The sequence below is a fragment of the Crinia signifera genome, chromosome 1 (assembly GCF_055691185.1).
Source record: "Crinia signifera chromosome 1, ASM5569118v1, whole genome shotgun sequence".
In the NCBI taxonomy this organism is placed as follows: Eukaryota; Metazoa; Chordata; class Amphibia; order Anura; family Myobatrachidae; genus Crinia; species Crinia signifera.
Window position 1 is genome coordinate 198,814,271 of NC_139217.1, and position 20,122 is coordinate 198,834,392.

Here is a 20,122-nt window from a genome sequence, read left to right on the forward strand (position 1 = left end):
CGGTACTTCATCTATGAAAGAGGTAATGAATTGGAGGGGGACGACTATGGGAAACTAAACCAGCAAGCTGGTAGATGAAAAAGGATTGAAAACTAAGGCAAGCCTAAATCTCATGGAAATGATCATGACTGCCATCACAGTAAGGGTATCATGGTAACTATACCAGCAAACATCAGAAATCAAAGTCATAATACATCATTTAAATAAATAATAACATAATGAGTTCATGTGAAGGTAACATACAAAATACATATAAAGTAAGACAGCAGATGGTACATAATGTTATAAGCAAGAAAAAAACTTTCATATTAATGTCAATAGGTAAATGATCTTAAGTGCATAAAGTGAGGAGGCGTTATAATGAAAGAAAACGTAATATAAAAGGACTACAGTATATGCATTATCTGCCATCTAATGTTAGAATTAGCAACTGCAGTTTTATTTGCCCTGTGAAAACTAGGAAGGATTGCTGAACTATGAAGGTGCTTACACACCACAAGATTTTTTTAATGATATGCACAATAATGACATTGTAATGACATTATCGTGTACAACAACTAGTGTGTGTACATCTCAGTTGTAGCTTAGTGAGGATTTGCCAAAACTACAACTGCCAGCGCTAGGCTGAAGGGATGGGGGGTGGGGAATATTAGGGGCGCTCAGCACAAGGTAAGGCCGTCTACATGCCAGGTCCTGCCCCATGATTTACCCACAAAAAATTTCTGTAAAGTGTAAGCGCTCCACTACGCAGTGAGGCATGCAAACATCACCGGCTGTGCAAGATAGCTACAAAGCCACATGCATGCCGGCCGGCCATGTCTGGGGTTGAAGCATTTGTACATGACGTCCTGCAGCTATCCACCGAGCGGTCTGGACAGGTCTGCATTATCACACCACACCCACAAAGCACAGCATCGTCACCCCCAACCAGCACTGATACTATTATCTCCTGTGACCGCGCATACGGAGAATTGTGCAAATTGCCAAATAGCGATTTTCTCATGTCTGCACTTCTGCCTGACTCAGGCAACTCCACAGCCGGCAACTGTCACTCATCGCGTGTATGCACTTGATGATTCCGGCTACCCACTGTTACTCCCGATACCACGCTCAGTACACAATGTCTATATGAATGTATACAGCACATTCCCAGTCCAATCTATTCTTAAATATTACCTACTGTGCTGTCTTTTGGCAAAAAGTGATCTGTATTGTCTCATGTGTACGCAGCTTAAGTCAATACTGTGTTACACAAACTCCCCTTCATGATACAATGACCTGTTCCATCAAACATTAGTATAGTTGTGATGTAAAAGTTATCTGTCATGTATCCAGAGGGGATGGCAGCTATTTCTTGGGGTGAACCAAAACTTAGCAGGAATAAATTCCCCATAAATGTTAGACATACAGCATGATTAGGGTGGCCAAGCCCGGGATCAGTGGGATCCCAGGATTAGCCCCCAAAATGTCTGGGAATTCGGGATTAGATGCGCAGTCTAATGCCGGGCAGCGCGTGAACAACCATTTATAAGCTGCCCGGATGTGGCAGACCCTGGCGTGCGATTTGCGCAGTGTGACTAGATCATAGGTCTGCCGGAGCTCTCTCGCTGCCTCTACCGCATTTTTCTTTAGGGATACCAGTCCCGGGATTGAGCATTTTTCAATCTCGATTCCCATGATTGAAAAAATGCCCAGGGACTGGCAATTTAAGTGGCAATATAACTAAGATTGGAGTTCTACCGATTATCTTCAGATTCTACCCATTATCTTCTAGAAGGTGCTAAATAAATTAGAAGTGGAATATGATTGGTAGCCATGGGATGTTGCCCATGGCAACCAATCAGATTCCACTTCTAATTTATGTAGCACCTTCTAGAAGAGAATAGGTAGAATCTGATTCTTATTTAGTCTCTGTAAGGGGTTATTACATTTAAAGAGACTACAAGCCTAGATATTAATGTAATGTGACTCATGTGGCATTATAGTTTATGTATGACTTGTACTTTACAATATTTTGTCTTATGTTTATATTATTTTGGGTTACTAGGTTTAAATCCATTTAGTTTAGGGAGATGTGTCTTAGATAATGTTACTGTAAATTACTGATTAGCCAGTTATATGAGTGCAAGTACATGGAATTGAGATCATCAACACTATGAACCGCACAAAAGGGAAAATGTGGTTTACAACAGGGCCAGATAATCCCTAAAGTAATAAAAACCTCAATAAAAACATTCAATGACCTACAGAACAAGCATAGCTTAAGAGATGGATAGAAAGCAGAATGAGCAAAGTAACTTTAATATAAAAAAACAACAACATTTGTTCAAAAGGTTAATTAAAAAAACACATGCATTTTACTTTTAAATTGATTTATTATCAACAATAGATAATATTGGTATAAACCACTTCAAAGTAGAATCACATCCAATAGAAAATATGTATTTATTTACAGTTTCGGTACTTGTGTAATAGCACGGCGCCCGGCTACGCTACGTTTTCAGCGTAGCCCAATGGCTGCCTAGTGTAGTTAGTGTAGTGACTCCGCGGCAGCCCAATGGCTGCCTAGCGTAGTGACTCCGCGGCAGCCCGGCTCTGTCCCCGGCAAGCCTAGTGAGCCCCTCTCACACAGCACCGGTAACTGTGAGATTTTAGTGAATAATAAAGAAGAAAAAAAAAACACATAGCAAAAGTACAATAATATCTAATAACAAGACAAAGAAAATAATAAAACAGTTATTCTTCAGTTTCTGTATTCACAACAAATGCAGCGGAATTTGACACCGCTGTGTCTGCATTTGAGTCGTCTGCTTTGTCGGCCTTTGGGAGCAGAGTTAGGGCATGAAGAATCCGCTGGAAAGCGTTTTCTGTGCCGACAGTTTTGCACCAAATAAATTCCTGAAGATTGGAGTCCAGATTTTGACACGCAGTGCCCCTTTGCCTTTTGTTACGCCACTTACAAGATCCCCAAAGGCGTTCGATGTTTTGAGTATGAACACCAGTCTCCGGATCCACAAAAAAGGGATTTTTGTAAGAACTTACCGTTCGAATCCCTTTCTCTGATATGGTCCTGGTGACACAGCTCAACATTGGGATGTAGGAGGGTCCGTAGGAGCCAGGCACCTATCCTAAAGCTTTTGGAGGGTAGGCTCCTCCCTTCTGCATCCCAGATTCCTCAGTTCAATCTTGCAAAGCCACTGGAATACATTAACTCAGTACAAACGCCTGCACATATTATATGCACAATTTTAAAACTTTAACTTTTCAACCATATATAACATGAAACATCATGAACACTGGCATACTTACTGAGCATAAGGGAGGGATCGCTGTGTCACCAGGACCATATCAGAGAAAGGGATTTGAACGCTAAGTTCTTACAAAAATCCCTTTTTCTCTTTCAATGGTCCTGGTGACACAGCTCAGCATTGGGACGTTCAAGAGCCAGTTCTTTGGGAGGGTACGCTCAGGTCTGCAGCTCTCATCACTGCTCGCCCGAATGATGCGTCCTCCGACGCGAACTCATGGAACCTGTAGAATTTGGCAAAAGTGTGAACAGATGACCAAGTGGCAGCCCTGCAAACCTGCTCAGCTGTGGGCCCGTGTCGAACCGCCTAAGAGGTGGCGACCGACCTGGTGGTATTCGCATTAATCCTGGCCGGAACAGACCTACCAACCTTAGTATATGCAAAGGCAATGACAGAACGCAAACACCTAGCAATGGTCTGCTTAGACACAGGCCAACCAATCTTGTGCACATCATACAAGACTAACAAAGTATCAGTCGTCCTGACACTTTTCACCCTGTCCACATAAATGCGCAAGGCGCGCACAACATCCAAAATCCTCAATTTGTCCCTTTTTCTGGAACCCTCTGAGGGTTGAAACACAGGAAAAACTATCTCCTGATTCAAATGAAAAGCAGAGACTACTTACTTTTGGTAAAAATTGGGGGTACTGTTCGAAGAACAGCCCTGTCATCATGAAAAATAAGAAAGGGAGACTTGCAGGACAATGCTCCCAACTCCGAGACTCTCTTTGCAGAGGCAACAGCCAATAAAAAGACAAGTTTCCATGTAAGGAACTTAAGGTCAGCCGACCTTAACGGCTCAAAGGGCGCCCTTTGGAGACACTCCAGTACCAGTGATAAGTCCCAAGGAGCCACTGGTTGCTTATAGGGAGGTTTCAATCTGGAAACCCCTTGAAGAAAGGTCTGCACCTCCGGTAGCATTGCTATCCTCTTCTGGAAATAGATAGACAGCGCTGAGATCTGTACCTTGAGTGACTGAAGGCTTACACCAGATGAGAAGCCATCCTGCAAGAACTCAAGTAACCTTGAAAGTCGAAATCGAGACGTATGTGATTTCTGCCTCTCACACCATCTAATATAGGTCTTCCAGGCCCTATGATATTTAGCCGAAGACACCGACTTCCTGGCCTTTATCATGGTATTCACCACAGCCTCTGAGAAACCCTTGTTTTTTAAGATGGCGGTCTCAATAGCCAAGCCGTCAAATGTAGCCGAGCTAAATCCAGGTGGAAGAACGACCCTTGGCTTAACAGATCTGACCTCTGAGGTAGACGCCACGAGTCCACAGACAGTCACTTAACACTCGAGTACCAGGACCTCCTTGGCCAATCTGAAGTCACTAGAATCACCAGGATTCCTTGTGATTGAATTTGTTTCAGAACTCTCGCCAGCATTGGAAACGGCGGGAAAACATAAAGTAGATTCCCCTCCCAGTAGATAGTCATTGCATCCACCGCTTCGGCCAAGGGATCTCTTGTCCTGGCATAAAACCTGGGTACTTGATGATTGAACCTGGATGCCATAAGGTCCACATCCGGAGTTCCCCACTTCCCTGTAATCTGGTGAAATATCTGTGGGTTCAGACTCCATTCCCCTTCGAGCAGTTCCTCCCTGCTCAGGAAATCGGCCTCGACATTCTTCACCCCGGGGATGAATATCGCTGATAAAGCTGGAACCTTCTGCTCCGCCCACAAGAAGATCCAGGAAACTTCCTACATGGCCAGTCTGCTGCGTGTGCCCCCCTGATGATTCAGGTACGCCACAGCCGTGGCATTGTCTGACTGAATCCCAAGGGGAGACCCTACAATCTTTCTCCTGCCAGGGATATCACCATCCACACAGCCCGCAGTTCCAGGATGTTGATCGGCAAGGCTGACTCCTCCGTGGTCCACAAGCCCTGAAGCCGTAGGTCCAGCACAACTGCCCCCCAGCCCCTGAGACTGGTAGTGACTACCAGCCAGTCCCAGGACTGCAGAGACCGACCCCACTGAAGGGAATCCACCTCCATCCACCATTCCAGGGAAGACCGGGTTTCTGGAGACAACACTATCTGTTCTGACCTCATGGTCTGAGTATTCCCTGACCAGGATGTCAGAATGTTCCACTGGAATACTCGAGAGTGGAACCTGGCAAACTGTAGCGTCTCGAAAGTCGCCACCATTTTCCCCAGCAGCTTGAGACACCTCCAAACTGATGGACTCTGAGGCCCCAGAATCTCCGGAACCAAGATGGACATGTCCCTGGCCTTTGTCTCTGGTAAAAATACCCGATGTAGATGGGTATCCAGGATAACCCCCAGGAACTGGATTCTCTGAGACGGCACGAGCTGAGACTTTTGTAAATTTAAAAGCCAACCGTGAACTTGCAAAAACCTGATGGCTTCTTTCAAGTGTTTCTGCAAGATCTCCGCCAACTCTCCGTATTTGGACGACCTGCTGTTCAATACAATCACAGTGATTCCCCTCAGTCGGAAAGCAGCCGCCAACACTGACATAATTTTGGTGAATACCCTTGGAGCTGTGGCCAGACCAAAGGGCAACGCCGAAATTGCAGATGCAGGTTTCCTATGGCAAACCTCAGGAGAATCTGATGTTCCGGGTGGATAGGAACGTGCAGATATGCGTCCTGGACATCCATGGACGCCAAAAATTCTCCCTGGTCCAGGCTTAGCAACACAGACCGCAGGGATTCCATCTTGAAATGGTCCACCGACAGATGGAGATTCAAAGACTTTAAATTTAAGATTGGTCTGAAAGAACGTCTGGCTTGGACACCAAAAACAGAGTGGAATAAAAGCCTTTCTTCCACTCCGCTCGAGGGACCGGGATCACCACTCCTTTTTTTAACAGGGACTGAACCGCCCCCAAAAGAGCAGAATGGAGCCGTGACTCCTTTGGCATTGGTGTGGGTAGAAATCTTCTCGGAGGAAGACCCCTGAAGGGAATCCTGTACCCCTGGGACACAATGTCCAACAACCAAGGATCCCGGTCCAACAACGCCCAAGCGTCCCTGAACCATCTCAGACGCCCCCCCCCCACCTTGACCACCGCTGGGAGACTCCCCAGGTAGTCATGCTGAGGGCTTGTCCTCCCCTTTTGTGCTCTGTTTCTTGTGGAAAGAACCTTGCCCCTGGAGGACTGGAACTTTCCCCTAAATGAGTGTCCTCGAAAAGACGCACCCGCTCTAGGGAAGGCCTGAAAGGACGGCCTAAAAGCCGAAAATCTTGAGGCCTGTTTTGCTGCAGGAGCCGGCAGGAAAGTACTTTTGCCTCCCGTGGCCTGCTTAATAATCTCTTCTGGCTCGGAACCAAACAGCAGCTTTCCTTTAAAAGCTAACGCCTCAAAGGCCTTTTTAGATTCGTTATCCGCCTCCCAGGCTTTAAGCCAGAGCACTCTCCTGGCATTGACAGACACCGTGGATACTCTGGAAGCCATTTTAAGTGCTTCCTCCTCAGCCTCAAGCACATACTCCGCAGTTGCTTTCAATTTCTCAGCTAGCAGTAACACACCTGGGTCAGCGTGTAAAATAGTACATAAATCACTGGCCCAAACAATCATGGCCTTGGATACCCATGCTGATGCTATAAGAGGGCGTAAAGTGAAACCCACCCCCTCAAAGATTGCCTTGAGGTTACCTTCAAGCTTCTTGTCCACGGGGTCCTTAAAGGTCGCACCACCCTGGACAGGTAGCACAGTGGCTTTAGAAAGCCATGCCACGGAAGCATCTACCACCGGAACTTTTTCCCAGAGGTCCGCATGAGCCTCAGGCATGGGGTACAGACTTAAATACCTCTTAGGCATCTGAAGCCTCTTATCAGGCGTTTTCCAAGCCCCTTCCAGCAGATCCTGTAAACCTTCATCAGTAGGGAAGGTAACAGTTTCCTTACGCTGCCGCTTAAATATTCCTTTTGCAGGAGTCTTATCCTCCACAGACAAATTCAAAGCCTGTTTTACAGCAGTAATCAAATCCTCCACCCCTGAGGCAGAGGAATCTTCAGAATAATCACCCTGATCCCAGGGGATGTCTGTGCACTCTCCCTCCTCTCCAGATTCAACAGCAAGCAAAGGCACTGAATAAGACCTCTTAGGAGTCCCCACAGTATCACAATCAAATCTGTCAAGCAAATCATTAAATCTGCTGATCCCTTTTTGCAGTATCCTGCATGACCTGAAAGAGCCCAGGATCTGCTTGGGTCAGAGGCAGGGAGCCAGAGGACTGCTGAGATGATAACATAGGTCTAGGGGAAGATACCAACACATCACTCTGCCTGTCCAGCAATTGCACTAAGGCATTTACAGACCTGCCCAGGGCACTGGCCCACGCAGGTTCCGATTGCTCTACTCTCTGAGGTTCACTGCCCATGGGTCTCACACCAGCGCAAGTAATACACAAGCCCCCCTTGGCCATCTGTTCAGAGGCAATATTTAGTGTACAAACACTACAAGCACACAATGCATTAAGGGCTCCCTCCCCCAAAGCCACAGACTGTTGCTCAGACATGATGGAAAGTTAACACAGTCACAGTGTACAGGCGTTTTATACAGAGCCAATGTACCACAGTCACTTATCTGTCTGAAGCTTTCAGAAGTGGGGAAACGATGCCCAGGAAATCCAATCACTCTGCCAGGTGCTGTCAGCCAGCTCAGCTCCGCTGCCAGCGTTCCGAATGGCGCCAAAACAGCAGGGTCCGTGACTTTTGGCGCCAACCACCCCCACTGTAGGATCTCCAAGTTCCAGTGTCTTCCCCTCTGCTGGGGACCACTTAAAACATGCCTGTGACACACTGCTGTCCTCTCATACAGGAGCTCAGTGTGTAAGCTCCGCAGAAAATGGCCGTCGCCATCATGGAGCGCCTGTCCCCCATAATCCCCACCTAGCGTGAAGCTGGTTTCAGAGCGCTCCGGAGCCCAGGCAGCTTCTTAATAGTAGCTGTAAGCGCTGCACAGGGAGACCAGACAGTGTCTCCCCTGTGCGCAGTGAGCTGACAGGACGCACTTCTGTCAGCTCCTGCTGCGCTGTCAGTGTGAGGATTCAGTGAGAATCCTCACCCTGTGCCTACCTAGCTAGTGTAAAAGTTAATAAAATAAAAAACTCCTAAGTAACTCTAATCCTTCGGCTGCTCCTGCAGCCCTTTAGAATAGCACCCACTCCAGTGGGCACCTAACACGAACTGGGGAATCTGGGATGCAGAAGGGAGGAGCCTACCCTCCAAAAGCTTTAGGATAGGTGCCTGGCTCCTACGGACCCTCCTACATCCCAATGTTGAGCTGTGTCACCAGGACCATTGAAAGAGAAATGATACCGGTGGTTTATCCGTGTTATATGCACGCCAGCAATCAGAATATATAGTCGTAACCATCCTATATATTTTTTGATGGCGGACATCAGAGTGCTGGCGTCACATCTGTCCACAGGTGTTACAAAACACTCAGTGGTGTCTCAGGATATGCCTCCAAACAGCCACTGTTGAGGCAGCACATGTCCGACATGACTTTTTCTCAGGAAAAATAGACTCTCGTCCACCTCCACTATTTTTCCTGGCCCGCCAATCCGGCGTTGGGGCTGTGACATTAAATCCATGGAGCAGGCCTCCCGCATAAGGATAGTATACATCACGGTGGTTTTGTTTGACAACTTTAGTTGTCGCACACAAAAAGATATGCTTGTGAGCTCCTCTGTCCATGAAAATATAAAACGAAGTAGGGTAAGAAATGGGATACGACAGCCCGGACACCAATGTGCCGCACGGAGACTGACCTTCTTTCGGCATGTTTTAATGTGGCAGTGCCACATACACTCCTTCATACTCAAGCGCATTTGGTGGCCATTAAGACAGGTTTGTGTCAGTGGCAGCAAATGGTGCTGTTGAAAAAATGCCACCGACGACTCCTCTGTCTGCGGCAGGTTAAACATTGTCAGAGGTTCTGCAGCCATTCCTAATTAACAAGGAGCTTATACGAATAATAATAATAATGATAAATAATACAGTTCACCTCTGACTGATTACTGGAACTGCGTAACGCTGACTGACTACGCTGACCGCGGAAACACTACGCTGAATCTGACAGGTACAATGACTACGCTGGCCACGGGAACACTACGCTACTTCTGACAGGGACGCTGACTATGCTAACTATGCTAAGTGGCCGCGGGAACACTACACTACTTCTGATTGACTATGCTAACCACGCAAACATGATACTGATTCTGCCAGGGACGCTACACTAACTACGTAACGGGCACCGTGCTATTACACAAGTGCCACAGTTTCTTATATAGCGCAGCAGATTCCGTTGCGCTTTACAATTGTAGAAATATATATATATACTTTGTAAGCAGAGACTGCGGCACTCAGGTTTTGTAAAATAACGAACCAAAGCCAAGACTTGTAGGTTAACGTTTCAGCCCTTTTCAGGCTTTTTTCAAGTAATGTAAGGCTGTTTTGTAATGCATTTAAGGCTGTTTTGAAAAAAGCCCAATAAAGGTCTGTCTTTGGTTCGTTATTTTATAGCGGATCAAAAATTATCCGCACTCCAGTTTTATTAAACTTCTGTTGTCCGCACTGTGTTGTCAATGCTTTTCTGTGCTTTTCAGTCACTGCTCTTTATTTGTAACTGCAATGCAAGAAAATTTGGCTTCCCCACTTGTGATTTCAACAAAAGAAGAGCAGCGTGCAGGGATACAGTTTTTGTTGTCCGAGAGTGTCTGGTGCCAATAAAAAAACTTTGTGCACAGTATAAACAAAGTTTTCTGAAGAGAATTCACATCCTTACATGTTAAAGCATGCTTCCTATAATCCTGATCTTGCCCCATTGGACTATCACTTGTTTGGTCCCCTGAAAGAAGCCCTCAGAGGTCATAGATTTACATCTGATGAAGAGGTGAAGGCAGTGGTGTATTCCTGGCTCGCAGCTCAGCTTGAAATATTATTAATAAGCGAATACGAAATCTTGTTGACAGATGTACAAAGTGTATTGAAAGGCACAGATATGGGGCAGCATTGACAGTGTAATGACTAGCGTTACTGCTTCACAGCACTGAGTTCATTGGTTTAATTCCCACCATGGCTCTAACTGTGCAGAGTTGTATATTCTCCCTTTGCTTGCTTGGGGTTTCCTCCGGGTACTCCAGTTTCCTCCCACAATCCAAAAATAAACTGGTAGGTTAATAGGTTAATTGGCTTCCAACACAATTAACCCTAGTGCGTGTACATGTGATAGGGAACATAGATTGTAAGCTCCACTGGGGCAGGGACTGATATGAATGTTCAAATATTCTTTGTAAAGCGCTGCGGAATATGTGTGCGCTATATAAAAAAACTGGTAATAAATAAATGTAGACAAATTATGTATGCGTGCAGATCATTTTTGACTCCCTCTAATAAATTCAATGGGACAGCCACTGGAATTACAGAAAAAAAAAGCAACAACCCGCAGACAGTATTTACCACATCAAAGTTTGCAAAGAGAATGAATGTAAAAACATGTTGCATTTATTCTCCCTAATAAATATTTCTGTATTACCATCAGTGTGTTGGTCATCCTATAGAAGATACATCCTTAGATATGCAACACAGAGAATATCTAAATAAAATAACACTCACTCTGTTCATGGGAATAATAACTGCACTCAGAATATAGCTGTAATGTAAGCACCACAACTGTGAGAGAAAGTTACACACAGTGCTCAGCCTTTCATTCCTGCTACAACACAGATGCCACAATCTTTGTAATGGGGCCTACACATGTAGCGATATGCTGGTATTTTCTGAGCGATTTGACTTAATTTAACTACAATTGCTCAGAAAATGCCCCTATAACGCTGTGTGTGTGCTGGCCATAGCGATGTAGATACGTGGCCCCGCAAGTCGGTATCTCCCGGTGGTTAATAGCCAGCACGGTGGTTATTAGTCAATCGGAGACAGTGTTCTCACTGGAGAACACTGGCCCTGACACATAGCTCAACACACATTGCTGTGCAGTGCTGTGTGATGTGCGATCAGAGCATTCTTAGCAATCTAGTATGACTCAGCACTCTCTCCTACACACATCGATCCTACACTCCCATTGTTCAATCAAAACTAAAAGAGAAACAGGCTCACCCTTTCTTTCTCCAGGTCATCCCGCATCTGCTGATGCTCATGCTCCGTAAGCTCCTGGTCCCCGTCTTGGTCATATTTGGCAAAAATTGCCTCAATTTCTGCATCAGTATGTCCTTTCCTGAAATAGGAGCAAGACACACGTGAAAAAAGTGAACACAGTATTTCACAACAGATTCTCTATTAGTGAATTTGGAAATTAGAAGAACATTCAGCAATGAAGTCTGCATAAACAAAGGTGTACTCCTAATTAAAATAAACCCAAAATAAAATGTATTCAAATATATGATCCACATTTCCTAATTACTGCATGCTTACATTTCTTACATTGCTCACCATCAAGTTATCATGTCTTTGTCCAAAATATACAAAGAGAATTTTTTCAGTTTTTCTTATTAAAAATAAGTTACAGTAGGACACAATGCAGCTAAACAGATGGCACAGTACTTATTAGGTATCGGGGCAGTTCAATAAGAGAGCAAAATGACTTTACCCTTTTAAGTCTTGTCGTAGCTCATCAAAATTCAGCTTTCCCCCACCTTGCCGGAGGCTCTCCGAAATATCATCCACAGCGCTTTTTTTCAGCTTGAGTTTCACCATAGCCTTACCAAATGCCTGGGAAGATTATATATAAATATTTTTAGTTGTATTGCCTTTACTATCATTTACATTTGTAACTAATAAAATTCTGAAAGTGAAAGAGTAGAAAGTTACTATTTCATGTTTTTACCACATAATTTAATCCACAAAGGTGTAAGAAATTAAAATATGTATCAGACATCAATTTTGATTACTGCGAAAAAACATTATTAGTGCTGTTAGGTACAAGCAAAATAGTATCCAAATAGTAATAACAATGTAGAATATATATACAGCACAGTATATTAAAGCAAGAAAGATTCACTTCTTCCTAGGTAAATAAAATGACCTTGGAAATTAGATTCCAACATAGATCAACTCGAATCGATCAGTGAGCTGATCCCCCGTGAGCCACTCAAGAGATCTGCATGTAATACTGCATACCGCATACAATCCCACCCCCCACTACTGGTAGGCTGTCAGAGTTGGACGTGGGATGTGCAAGCAGGTCCAATTTCCGTCTCTGACCTGATGCACATGGGACCATGCATCAGATCGGACTAGATATCAAACAACTGCGATTTGGAACTTAACACCCGATTTCTCGTCAATCAGTCAGAATCGATTGAAAAGTGGTCAAATCGGACATTCAATGGGCAGTATTCAGTTGTTTTTCACCAACATTACAGCTTGCTAAAGGGGTGATGAGCTGAAATGCACAAATGTGTGACTAAACCTGACCATAATGAGCGCGATATGCTCAAAAAAATAGATTGTTAAATATTGCCCCATAATTTTAGTCAGGAGATCGAATACCACCCAATGTGTCTTTTTAACAAAATGATGACAGATGCTTTGTGACAAATCAAAAAGGGGATTTTGTACTTACTGTTAAATCCTTTTCTCAGACTCCATAGGTGACACTGGAGAGTTACAGTGGGGAATAGAAGGCGACCACAGGGAGCTTGGGCACTTTAGAATAAATTAAGAGTGACTAACTCCTCCCCTTCTACTTCCTCTCCTAGGCAGTCTAGGTATGTGCCCGGAGGGAGCTGGAAGAAAGGAAAACAACACACTTCCGAGAGGAGGTCAAACATAACATAACAAGTCACACACACACTCACATAGAGTGAAAATATATTTCAAAGAACAGCAGTCATAACAGAATGAACTCATTCACGAAAACTTGGTAAAACTTAGAACTTAGACTAAGTATAACAGTCTCTTTAACAGCAGGTAATTAACCCAACCTGAAAGCAAACAGTAACCAGGAGAGACAGCGTCGGGTGGGCGTCCAGTGTCACCTATGGAGTCTGAGAAAAGGATTTAACAGTAAGTACAAAATCCCCTTTTCTCTTTCCTCCACTAGGTGACACTGGAGAGTTACAGTGGGGACGTCCCAGAGCTCCCAACACGGGTGGGATGACGCTGAGAGCCCCCTAACACAGAACGGCCAAACCGCGAAGCAGCTGCCGCAAAAGTGTCAAACTTGTAAAAGCGGACAAAGGTCTTCTGACCAGACCACGTAGCCGCTCTACATAGATCCTGTATAGAAACTCCACGGGCAGCCGCCCAGGAGGTACCCACCGACCTTGTGGAATGGGCGGAAATAGAAGAAGGTGGCACCCTAGAGGAGGCCACATAAGCTTGACGAATTGTCAATCTGATCCACCTGGCCAGGGCCTGCTTGGAGGCGGGCCAACCAGGACGCAAGGAGTCATAGAGGACAAACAAGGCATCCGACTTACGTACAGACTCTGTTCTGGCCACGTAAATACGCAAGGCCCGGACCACGTCCAACGCCCTAGACTCCTGTGAGTCCTCCCGAAAGGCCGGCACCACAATAGGTTGGTTAATGTGGAATGCCGAGACCACCTTTGGGAGAAACACACTAGAGGTGCGCAGCTCTGCTCTATCCTCGTGGAAACATAAGAAGGGTGCCTTACAAGAAAGAGCACTGAGCTCCGACACCCTTCTAGCTGAAGCCAAAGCCAATAGTAGGACAGTCTTCCAAGTGACATATTTCAGTTCCACCTCCTCCATAGGCTCAAATACAGAGGACTGGAGAAAAGCCAGTACCACATCCAGGTCCCATGGAGCAGTAGGAGGTCTGAAGGGAGGTTGCAGCCGCAACACCCCTTGGAAGAAGGTCTGTACCTGAGGAAGAAGAGCTAGCTTCTTCTGGAAAAAAATGGAGAGGGCGGATACTTGAACCTTCAAGGACCCCAGCCGGAGTCCTGAGGCCAAGCCTTTTTGCAAGAACAGCAGCAATCTGGCCAACTTGAAGTTCACCGGAGAGACCCTCCTGGATTCGCACCAGGCCACATAGGCCCTCCAGATGCGGTGGTAATGCACCGAGGTAACCTGCTTTCTGGCTCCTATCATGGTTAGAATCACCGCCTGCGGGATCCCTGCCTTCCTCAGGATGGACCTCTCAACAGCCATGCCGTCAAATGAAGATGCTGTAAGTTGGGACAGGCGAACGGACCCTGTGTTAGCAGGTCTTCGCAGAGAGGCAGAGGCCATGGCTCGTCTACTAACAGGCCTGTTAGGAATGTGTACCACGACCGGCGAGGCCAGTCTGGGGCGATGAACAGCACTGTCACCGACTCCCGTCGGAATCTCTGCAGAACCCGAGGGATGAGAGGCACTGGAGGAAAGATGTAAAGAAACTGATCCGTCCAGGGTGCCGTGAGAGCGTCCACTGCCACTGCCTGAGGATCTCTTGTCCGGGCGCAGTACCGGGGCAACTGGTGGTTGTGTCTGGAGGCCATCATGTCTATCTGCGGACAACCCCACCGACGGGTCAAGGTCTGGAAGACCTGAGGGTTCAGACACCACTCTCCGTGGTGGACGTCTCGGCGGCTGAGGTAGTCTGCCTCCCAGTTTTCCACGCCTGGAATGAAAATGGCAGACACGGCCCCTGCGTGCTCCTGCACCCAGCACAGAATCCTCTTCACCTCTCTCATCGCTGCACGGCTGCGGGTGCCTCCCTGCTTGTTTATGTAAGCCACAGCCGTGGCATTGTCCGACTGCACCCTGATGTCCTTGTTCCGGAGGACCACTTCCGCCTGGAGCAGGGCATAATACACTGCTCGCAGCTCCAGCACATTGATGGACATCTGTGCTTCCTCCGGGGTCCACAGTCCCTGGAAGTGGAGGCCCAGCGTGACCGCTCCCCAGCCCGAGGCTGGCGTCCGTGGTGAGGAGCGTCCAATTGTGTATGGCGAACCTCCGCCCCTCCTGCAGGTTGCTGGAGTTGAGCCACCACACCAGTGATGCTCGAGCCTGATGGGAGAGAGAGATCCGCTGCTGTAGAAACAGGTGTGAGCCTGTCCACTGGCGGAGCAGACACAGGTGGAAGGGGCGAGATCGAAACCGCCCGTACTGCACCGCCTCGAACGTGGCCACCATCCTTCCCAGCAGCCTTGTGCAAAGGAGAACTGTGACTGTTCGATGCTGCAGCACCAGTCGAACCGCTTCCTGCAGGGACAAGATCTTGTCCATGGGGAGGAACACCCTTCTCTGGACCGTGTCCAGAGTCATCCCTAGGAACAGGATCCTCTGCGATGGGGTCAGCTGTGACTTCTGGATGTTGAGCAACCAACCATGGGACTCCAGAGTCCGACGTGTCAGGTGGATGTTGTGCAGAAGAACCTCCTTGGACGGAGCCTTCAACAGAAGGTCGTCCAAGTAAGGGACAATTGTAACTCCTTGAGCCCTGAGTATTTCCATCATGACAGCCATCACTTTGGTAAACACCCGGGGCGCAGAGGAGAGGCCGAATGGGAGGGCTCGGAACTGCAGGTGACAGTTCTGGACAGCAACCGCAAGTATGCCTGGTGAGGGGGCCAGATGGGGACATGCAGGTATGCATCTTTGATATCGATGGATACAAGAAACTCCCCTGGTTCCAGGCCTGCAATGACAGACTGCAGTGACTCCATCTTGAAGCGAGTGAACCGCAAGAAGGGATTGAGCTGCTTCAAGTTCAAGATGGGTCTTACCGAGCCGTCCGGCTTGGGAACCAGAAAAAGGCTGGAATAGAATCCCTTTGCCTTTTCCTGTTCCGGGACAACCACCCCTAGGTCCCTGAGCTTTTGAATGGCGGCCTGCAAAGCCCTGCCTTTCTCCTGTGAAGCTGGCAAACCTGTGGGAAAAAAACGTTGAGGAGGAGGCAACAAGAAATCTATCTTGTAGCCTACTGCTACCAGGTCCTTTACCCATGCATCCTGACATGAACCGGCCCATACCTGATGATAAAACAGCAGCCGGCCTCCCACCCTGTGATCTGGACAGGAGCTGGGGGAGTCATGCCGAGGGCTTTGAGGTAACCTTTGCATCCAGGATTGGAGCACTGGCTGAACCTCTGCCTCTTCCTCGGAAGCCTCTGGAGCTAGTAGCCGCTCCCCTAGACCTACCCCTGAATCTGGGGGTGGGCCGAAATGACCGAAAGGACTGGCCTCCAGTAGTAGGAAATGACCTACGTGGGGGAGGGGCTGCAGTGGGCAGGAACTGAGACTTACCCCCTGTAGCCTGTGAAATCATTTTGTCCAGCTCAGGACCAAAGAGGGCCTCACCGGCAAAGGGTAATGCTTCCACCGCCTTCTTGGAGTCGGCATCTGCATTCCACTGTCTCAACCAAAGAGTACGGCGAGCAGAAACTGAGAGGGCAGAGATACGAGCCGCAAGCATACAAACATCTGAAGAGGCTTCAACCAAATAACCTGCAGCCTCCCGTATGTGTTCCACTAAGAGCAACATATCACTTGCCCCTGGGTCTAGAGAGGAGGCCACCTGGGATGCCCATACCTCCATGGCCCTATTGACCCAACAACCCACTTGTGCTGGACGTTGTAAAAGACCAGCGGCTGTATAAATATTCTTCAGAGCACTCTCTAACCGCCTATCAGACACACCCTTAAGGGTAGAGGCTCCTGGAATGGGTAACACTGTCTTTTTGGACAAGCGTGATACCGAAGAATCAACAGCAGGTGGAGTCTCACAAGACTTTCTAGCATCCGTAGGAAAAGGATAGGCAGTGAAAAATCTCTGGGACACCTGAAACTTTTTGTCTGGGTGTAACCAGGCCTTCTGCAAGTGTTCATCCAGCTCCTCTGAGGCTGGGAAATATGCAGACTGTTTCTGCTTTTTAGCAAACACTGAGGGACGCGCAGCCGGTCTCACCTCCTCTGTGACATTGAGGGTTAACCGGACTGCTTGTATTAAGTCCTCTAAACCCTGAGAAGGGACATCAGTGTCCTGTATAAGCGGAGCATCAGGCTCAGCATCAGGCTGAGCATCAGGGTCATGAAATTCACCCTCCTCTAGAGCTGGCATGTCATCATCTGTATCGTCTAACAGAGGGACCTGAGGAAACATCCTATTAGCAGAAGCCAGTCTAGGGGGAGGGGGTGTAGAGGTGTCTGCCTGCAATGCTCTAGACAGACTCTCCACAGCAGAGGTTAACTCTGCCTGCTGATCCCTGGCTGCATCCCTATCTTGTCTGGCCGAAGATAACTCAGAAGCTAGCTGAGAAATCACTACAGACAACTGGGAAGCCCATACAGGCGTATCCTGCCCCGATGTTGATGGATTGGGGGCTGGGGATGCAGCACATGAGGGACATAAAATGGCTCCCTCCGCGTGTGGCGCGAACTTATTGCTGCACTTTTGGCACGCAATCTTTTTACCAGCCATCATACACTCAGCAATCTTTCACAGAGAGGAGAGAAAGATGGAAATACCGGACAGGAGAGGAGGTATAGAAAAAAGGCAGAGTCTGCCACAAGCCCGATACGCGCACTGTATATAAATATAACTTGCGCCGGCTAAGGGACCTTTTTGGACACAGTCCAAGCCGCCCTGACCTCCTATGTCCCGCTGTGACTCACTGCACCAGGGTCACCGGCACTTCAGACGCCTCGAGGGAGCCGCGGATCACGCTGCTGCTTCAATGGCTGCCGCTCCCACAAAGAAGGAGGAAGCGGAAGTACCCAGCATGCCGCGCTCTCGCTCCTCAGGAATGGCGCTGTATTTAAAAAGTGCGCTGCCGCGGCTTTTTACACTGAATCCCCCGCTAACGGGAGATCAGCGCTATACTTACCCCTGCCATGGCTGTCGGGTGCGGCGTGCTGACTGGTCCTCGAGGCGCGCTGCAAGCAGCGGCGACGGGACCTCAGGATCTGTGGATCCTGCAGCCGGGTACCGGAGGCAAGCTGCATGCAGCTGCGACCGGACCCGCCGACAGCGCCCTCGTCGCAGGCAGGTAGGGACAGGGAGCTACCTGCCTGTCCTCTTGCTGATTGTAGCATCATTTTACAATAAAAATATATAAAGCTCAGGAGTGAGCCTTGAACGCACCCAGCTCCCGCAGGGCACATGCTAAGACTGCCTGAGTTAGTCACTCTTAATTTATTCTAAAGTGCCCAAGCTCCCTGTGGTCGCCTTCTATTCCCCACTGTAACTCTCCAGTGTCACCTAGTGGAGGAAAGAGAAATATTTGTCAGGTTTCTATTAAATAAAGAACATGCTGCTCCTGTAGGATTATGTATTAGTTCAGAGCCAGTGTATACACCACGGGTCCCCAAACACAGTCCTCAAGGTACCCCAACTATTATCCATGCTTGGCTACAGGTAATTCAATATGTACTTCAGTCATTTTGATTTAACCATCTGTGCTGAGCCACGTATATACATAAAACCTGCACCATTGGGCTGCCCTGAGGACTGCGTTCGCATTTCTGACTGAGACAGTTTTTCAGAATGTTTGCAAACTGGGTTATTTCATGTCCACCAAAGTGACTTACAATAGGAGGAAGAAACAAGTATTTTTGTTAATGGGGAGCAACAGGGGTTTGCAGCATACATTAATCACTCAGGACCTACAGTATAGTAATATAAATAATCTCTTACTTTTTTAATAAGGTCAGCCAATTCCATTTCACTTTTTTGCTGAGCCATGTCTGTCTTGACTTCTGAATAGGTATCACTTATGATTGCCAAAAACATGTTCTGTGAAAGAATTTGTTAATAGGTAATAATTAAAACAAATTGAATTGAAAAATTATACACATGCTTGTGGGATGATCCCTTTGCGCCGAGCGGCAGACGAGACAATGAATTCCGCCTGTTGTTCTGCGGTCGATCAGACCGCAAACGGGACAGGGTCACGGCCATCTGCGAGGATCGACAGCCGTGATCCCGGATTGCATACCCCCCACAATATACCCCCCACAATGTTGCATGTAGGGTTACCATCCATCGTGGATTACTCCGGACAGTCCGGTAATTAAGACGAGTCTAGGCGGGTGGGGTTCCCAGACTATATAATGTCCGGGAATAGGCATGAAGCTGGTCATAATTACCAGACTGTCCGAAATGATCCCGGATGGGTGGTGGTAACCCTAGTTGTCTGGGCCAATATGCTGACAGACAAAATTGCTGTTGTACATTAGCTGTAACTTATTTAGCCTTACAGTCTACACAGAAATGGACTTGCTTACAAAGTTGTAGCTACCACAATGAGGCCAAAAGAAGGGGCACTCCCGCTACTCATTACATATGAAGCCGGAATTTGGCGGTGGAAGCATGCATTATAATAGCAGACACTTTTAGCTGTGAAGCTTCGGGAGGCCACGCTAAGCGGTGACGTATATGCATTGTGGTCAACAGGAAACAGCCTCACGCAGCTACGATGTTATAGGACACATCTGTACTATTAAAGCAAGACCATTCTACAAAATAATTCAGAGAGACAACGATAGTGTTTGGACATTTAAAATGATATCTATATAACAGAAGTGTGATCTCCTGAAGTCAGACCAAAAATAAAAATCACACTTCTATTTCACAGCTGAAGGAAACATTGAAAAGAAATGCATTTAAAATGGGACAACCAGAGACAACACAACAATCAATACAAAGCACACACATACCAACAGTATGAAGAACATAAAGAACACAAAAGTTGTGAAGTATATGGGCCCCAAAATGCGATTGGCTTCCTCAACCTCAGTAAAGTTGAAATCTCCCAAAAGAATACGGAACTGAGTGAAACTGAAAGAAAGAATACAAGTTCAACAGACATAAGAAACTGACAAAACTGCTAGTCTAATGAAAGCTAAAAAATAAAA

The 20,122-nt window shown here is 47.1% G+C and overlaps 1 protein-coding gene across 2 annotated transcripts in view; it reads right to left on the reverse strand.

Annotated features, from left to right (window-relative positions):
• The window catches only part of PKD2 (polycystin 2, transient receptor potential cation channel), an 86,983-nt gene that overhangs the window by 12,941 nt on the left and 53,920 nt on the right, over positions 1 to 20,122 (reverse strand). For both annotated transcript variants that reach the window (XM_083179139.1, XM_083179138.1), the window contains exons 9-12: positions 19,925 to 20,045; positions 18,903 to 19,001; positions 11,902 to 12,023; positions 11,412 to 11,529 (exon numbers count right to left, since the gene is read on the reverse strand). In XM_083179139.1, coding sequence (XP_083035265.1) covers positions 11,412 to 11,529; positions 11,902 to 12,023; positions 18,903 to 19,001; positions 19,925 to 20,045 — 460 coding nt within the window. The remainder of the gene's footprint in view (positions 1 to 11,411; positions 11,530 to 11,901; positions 12,024 to 18,902; positions 19,002 to 19,924; positions 20,046 to 20,122) is intronic.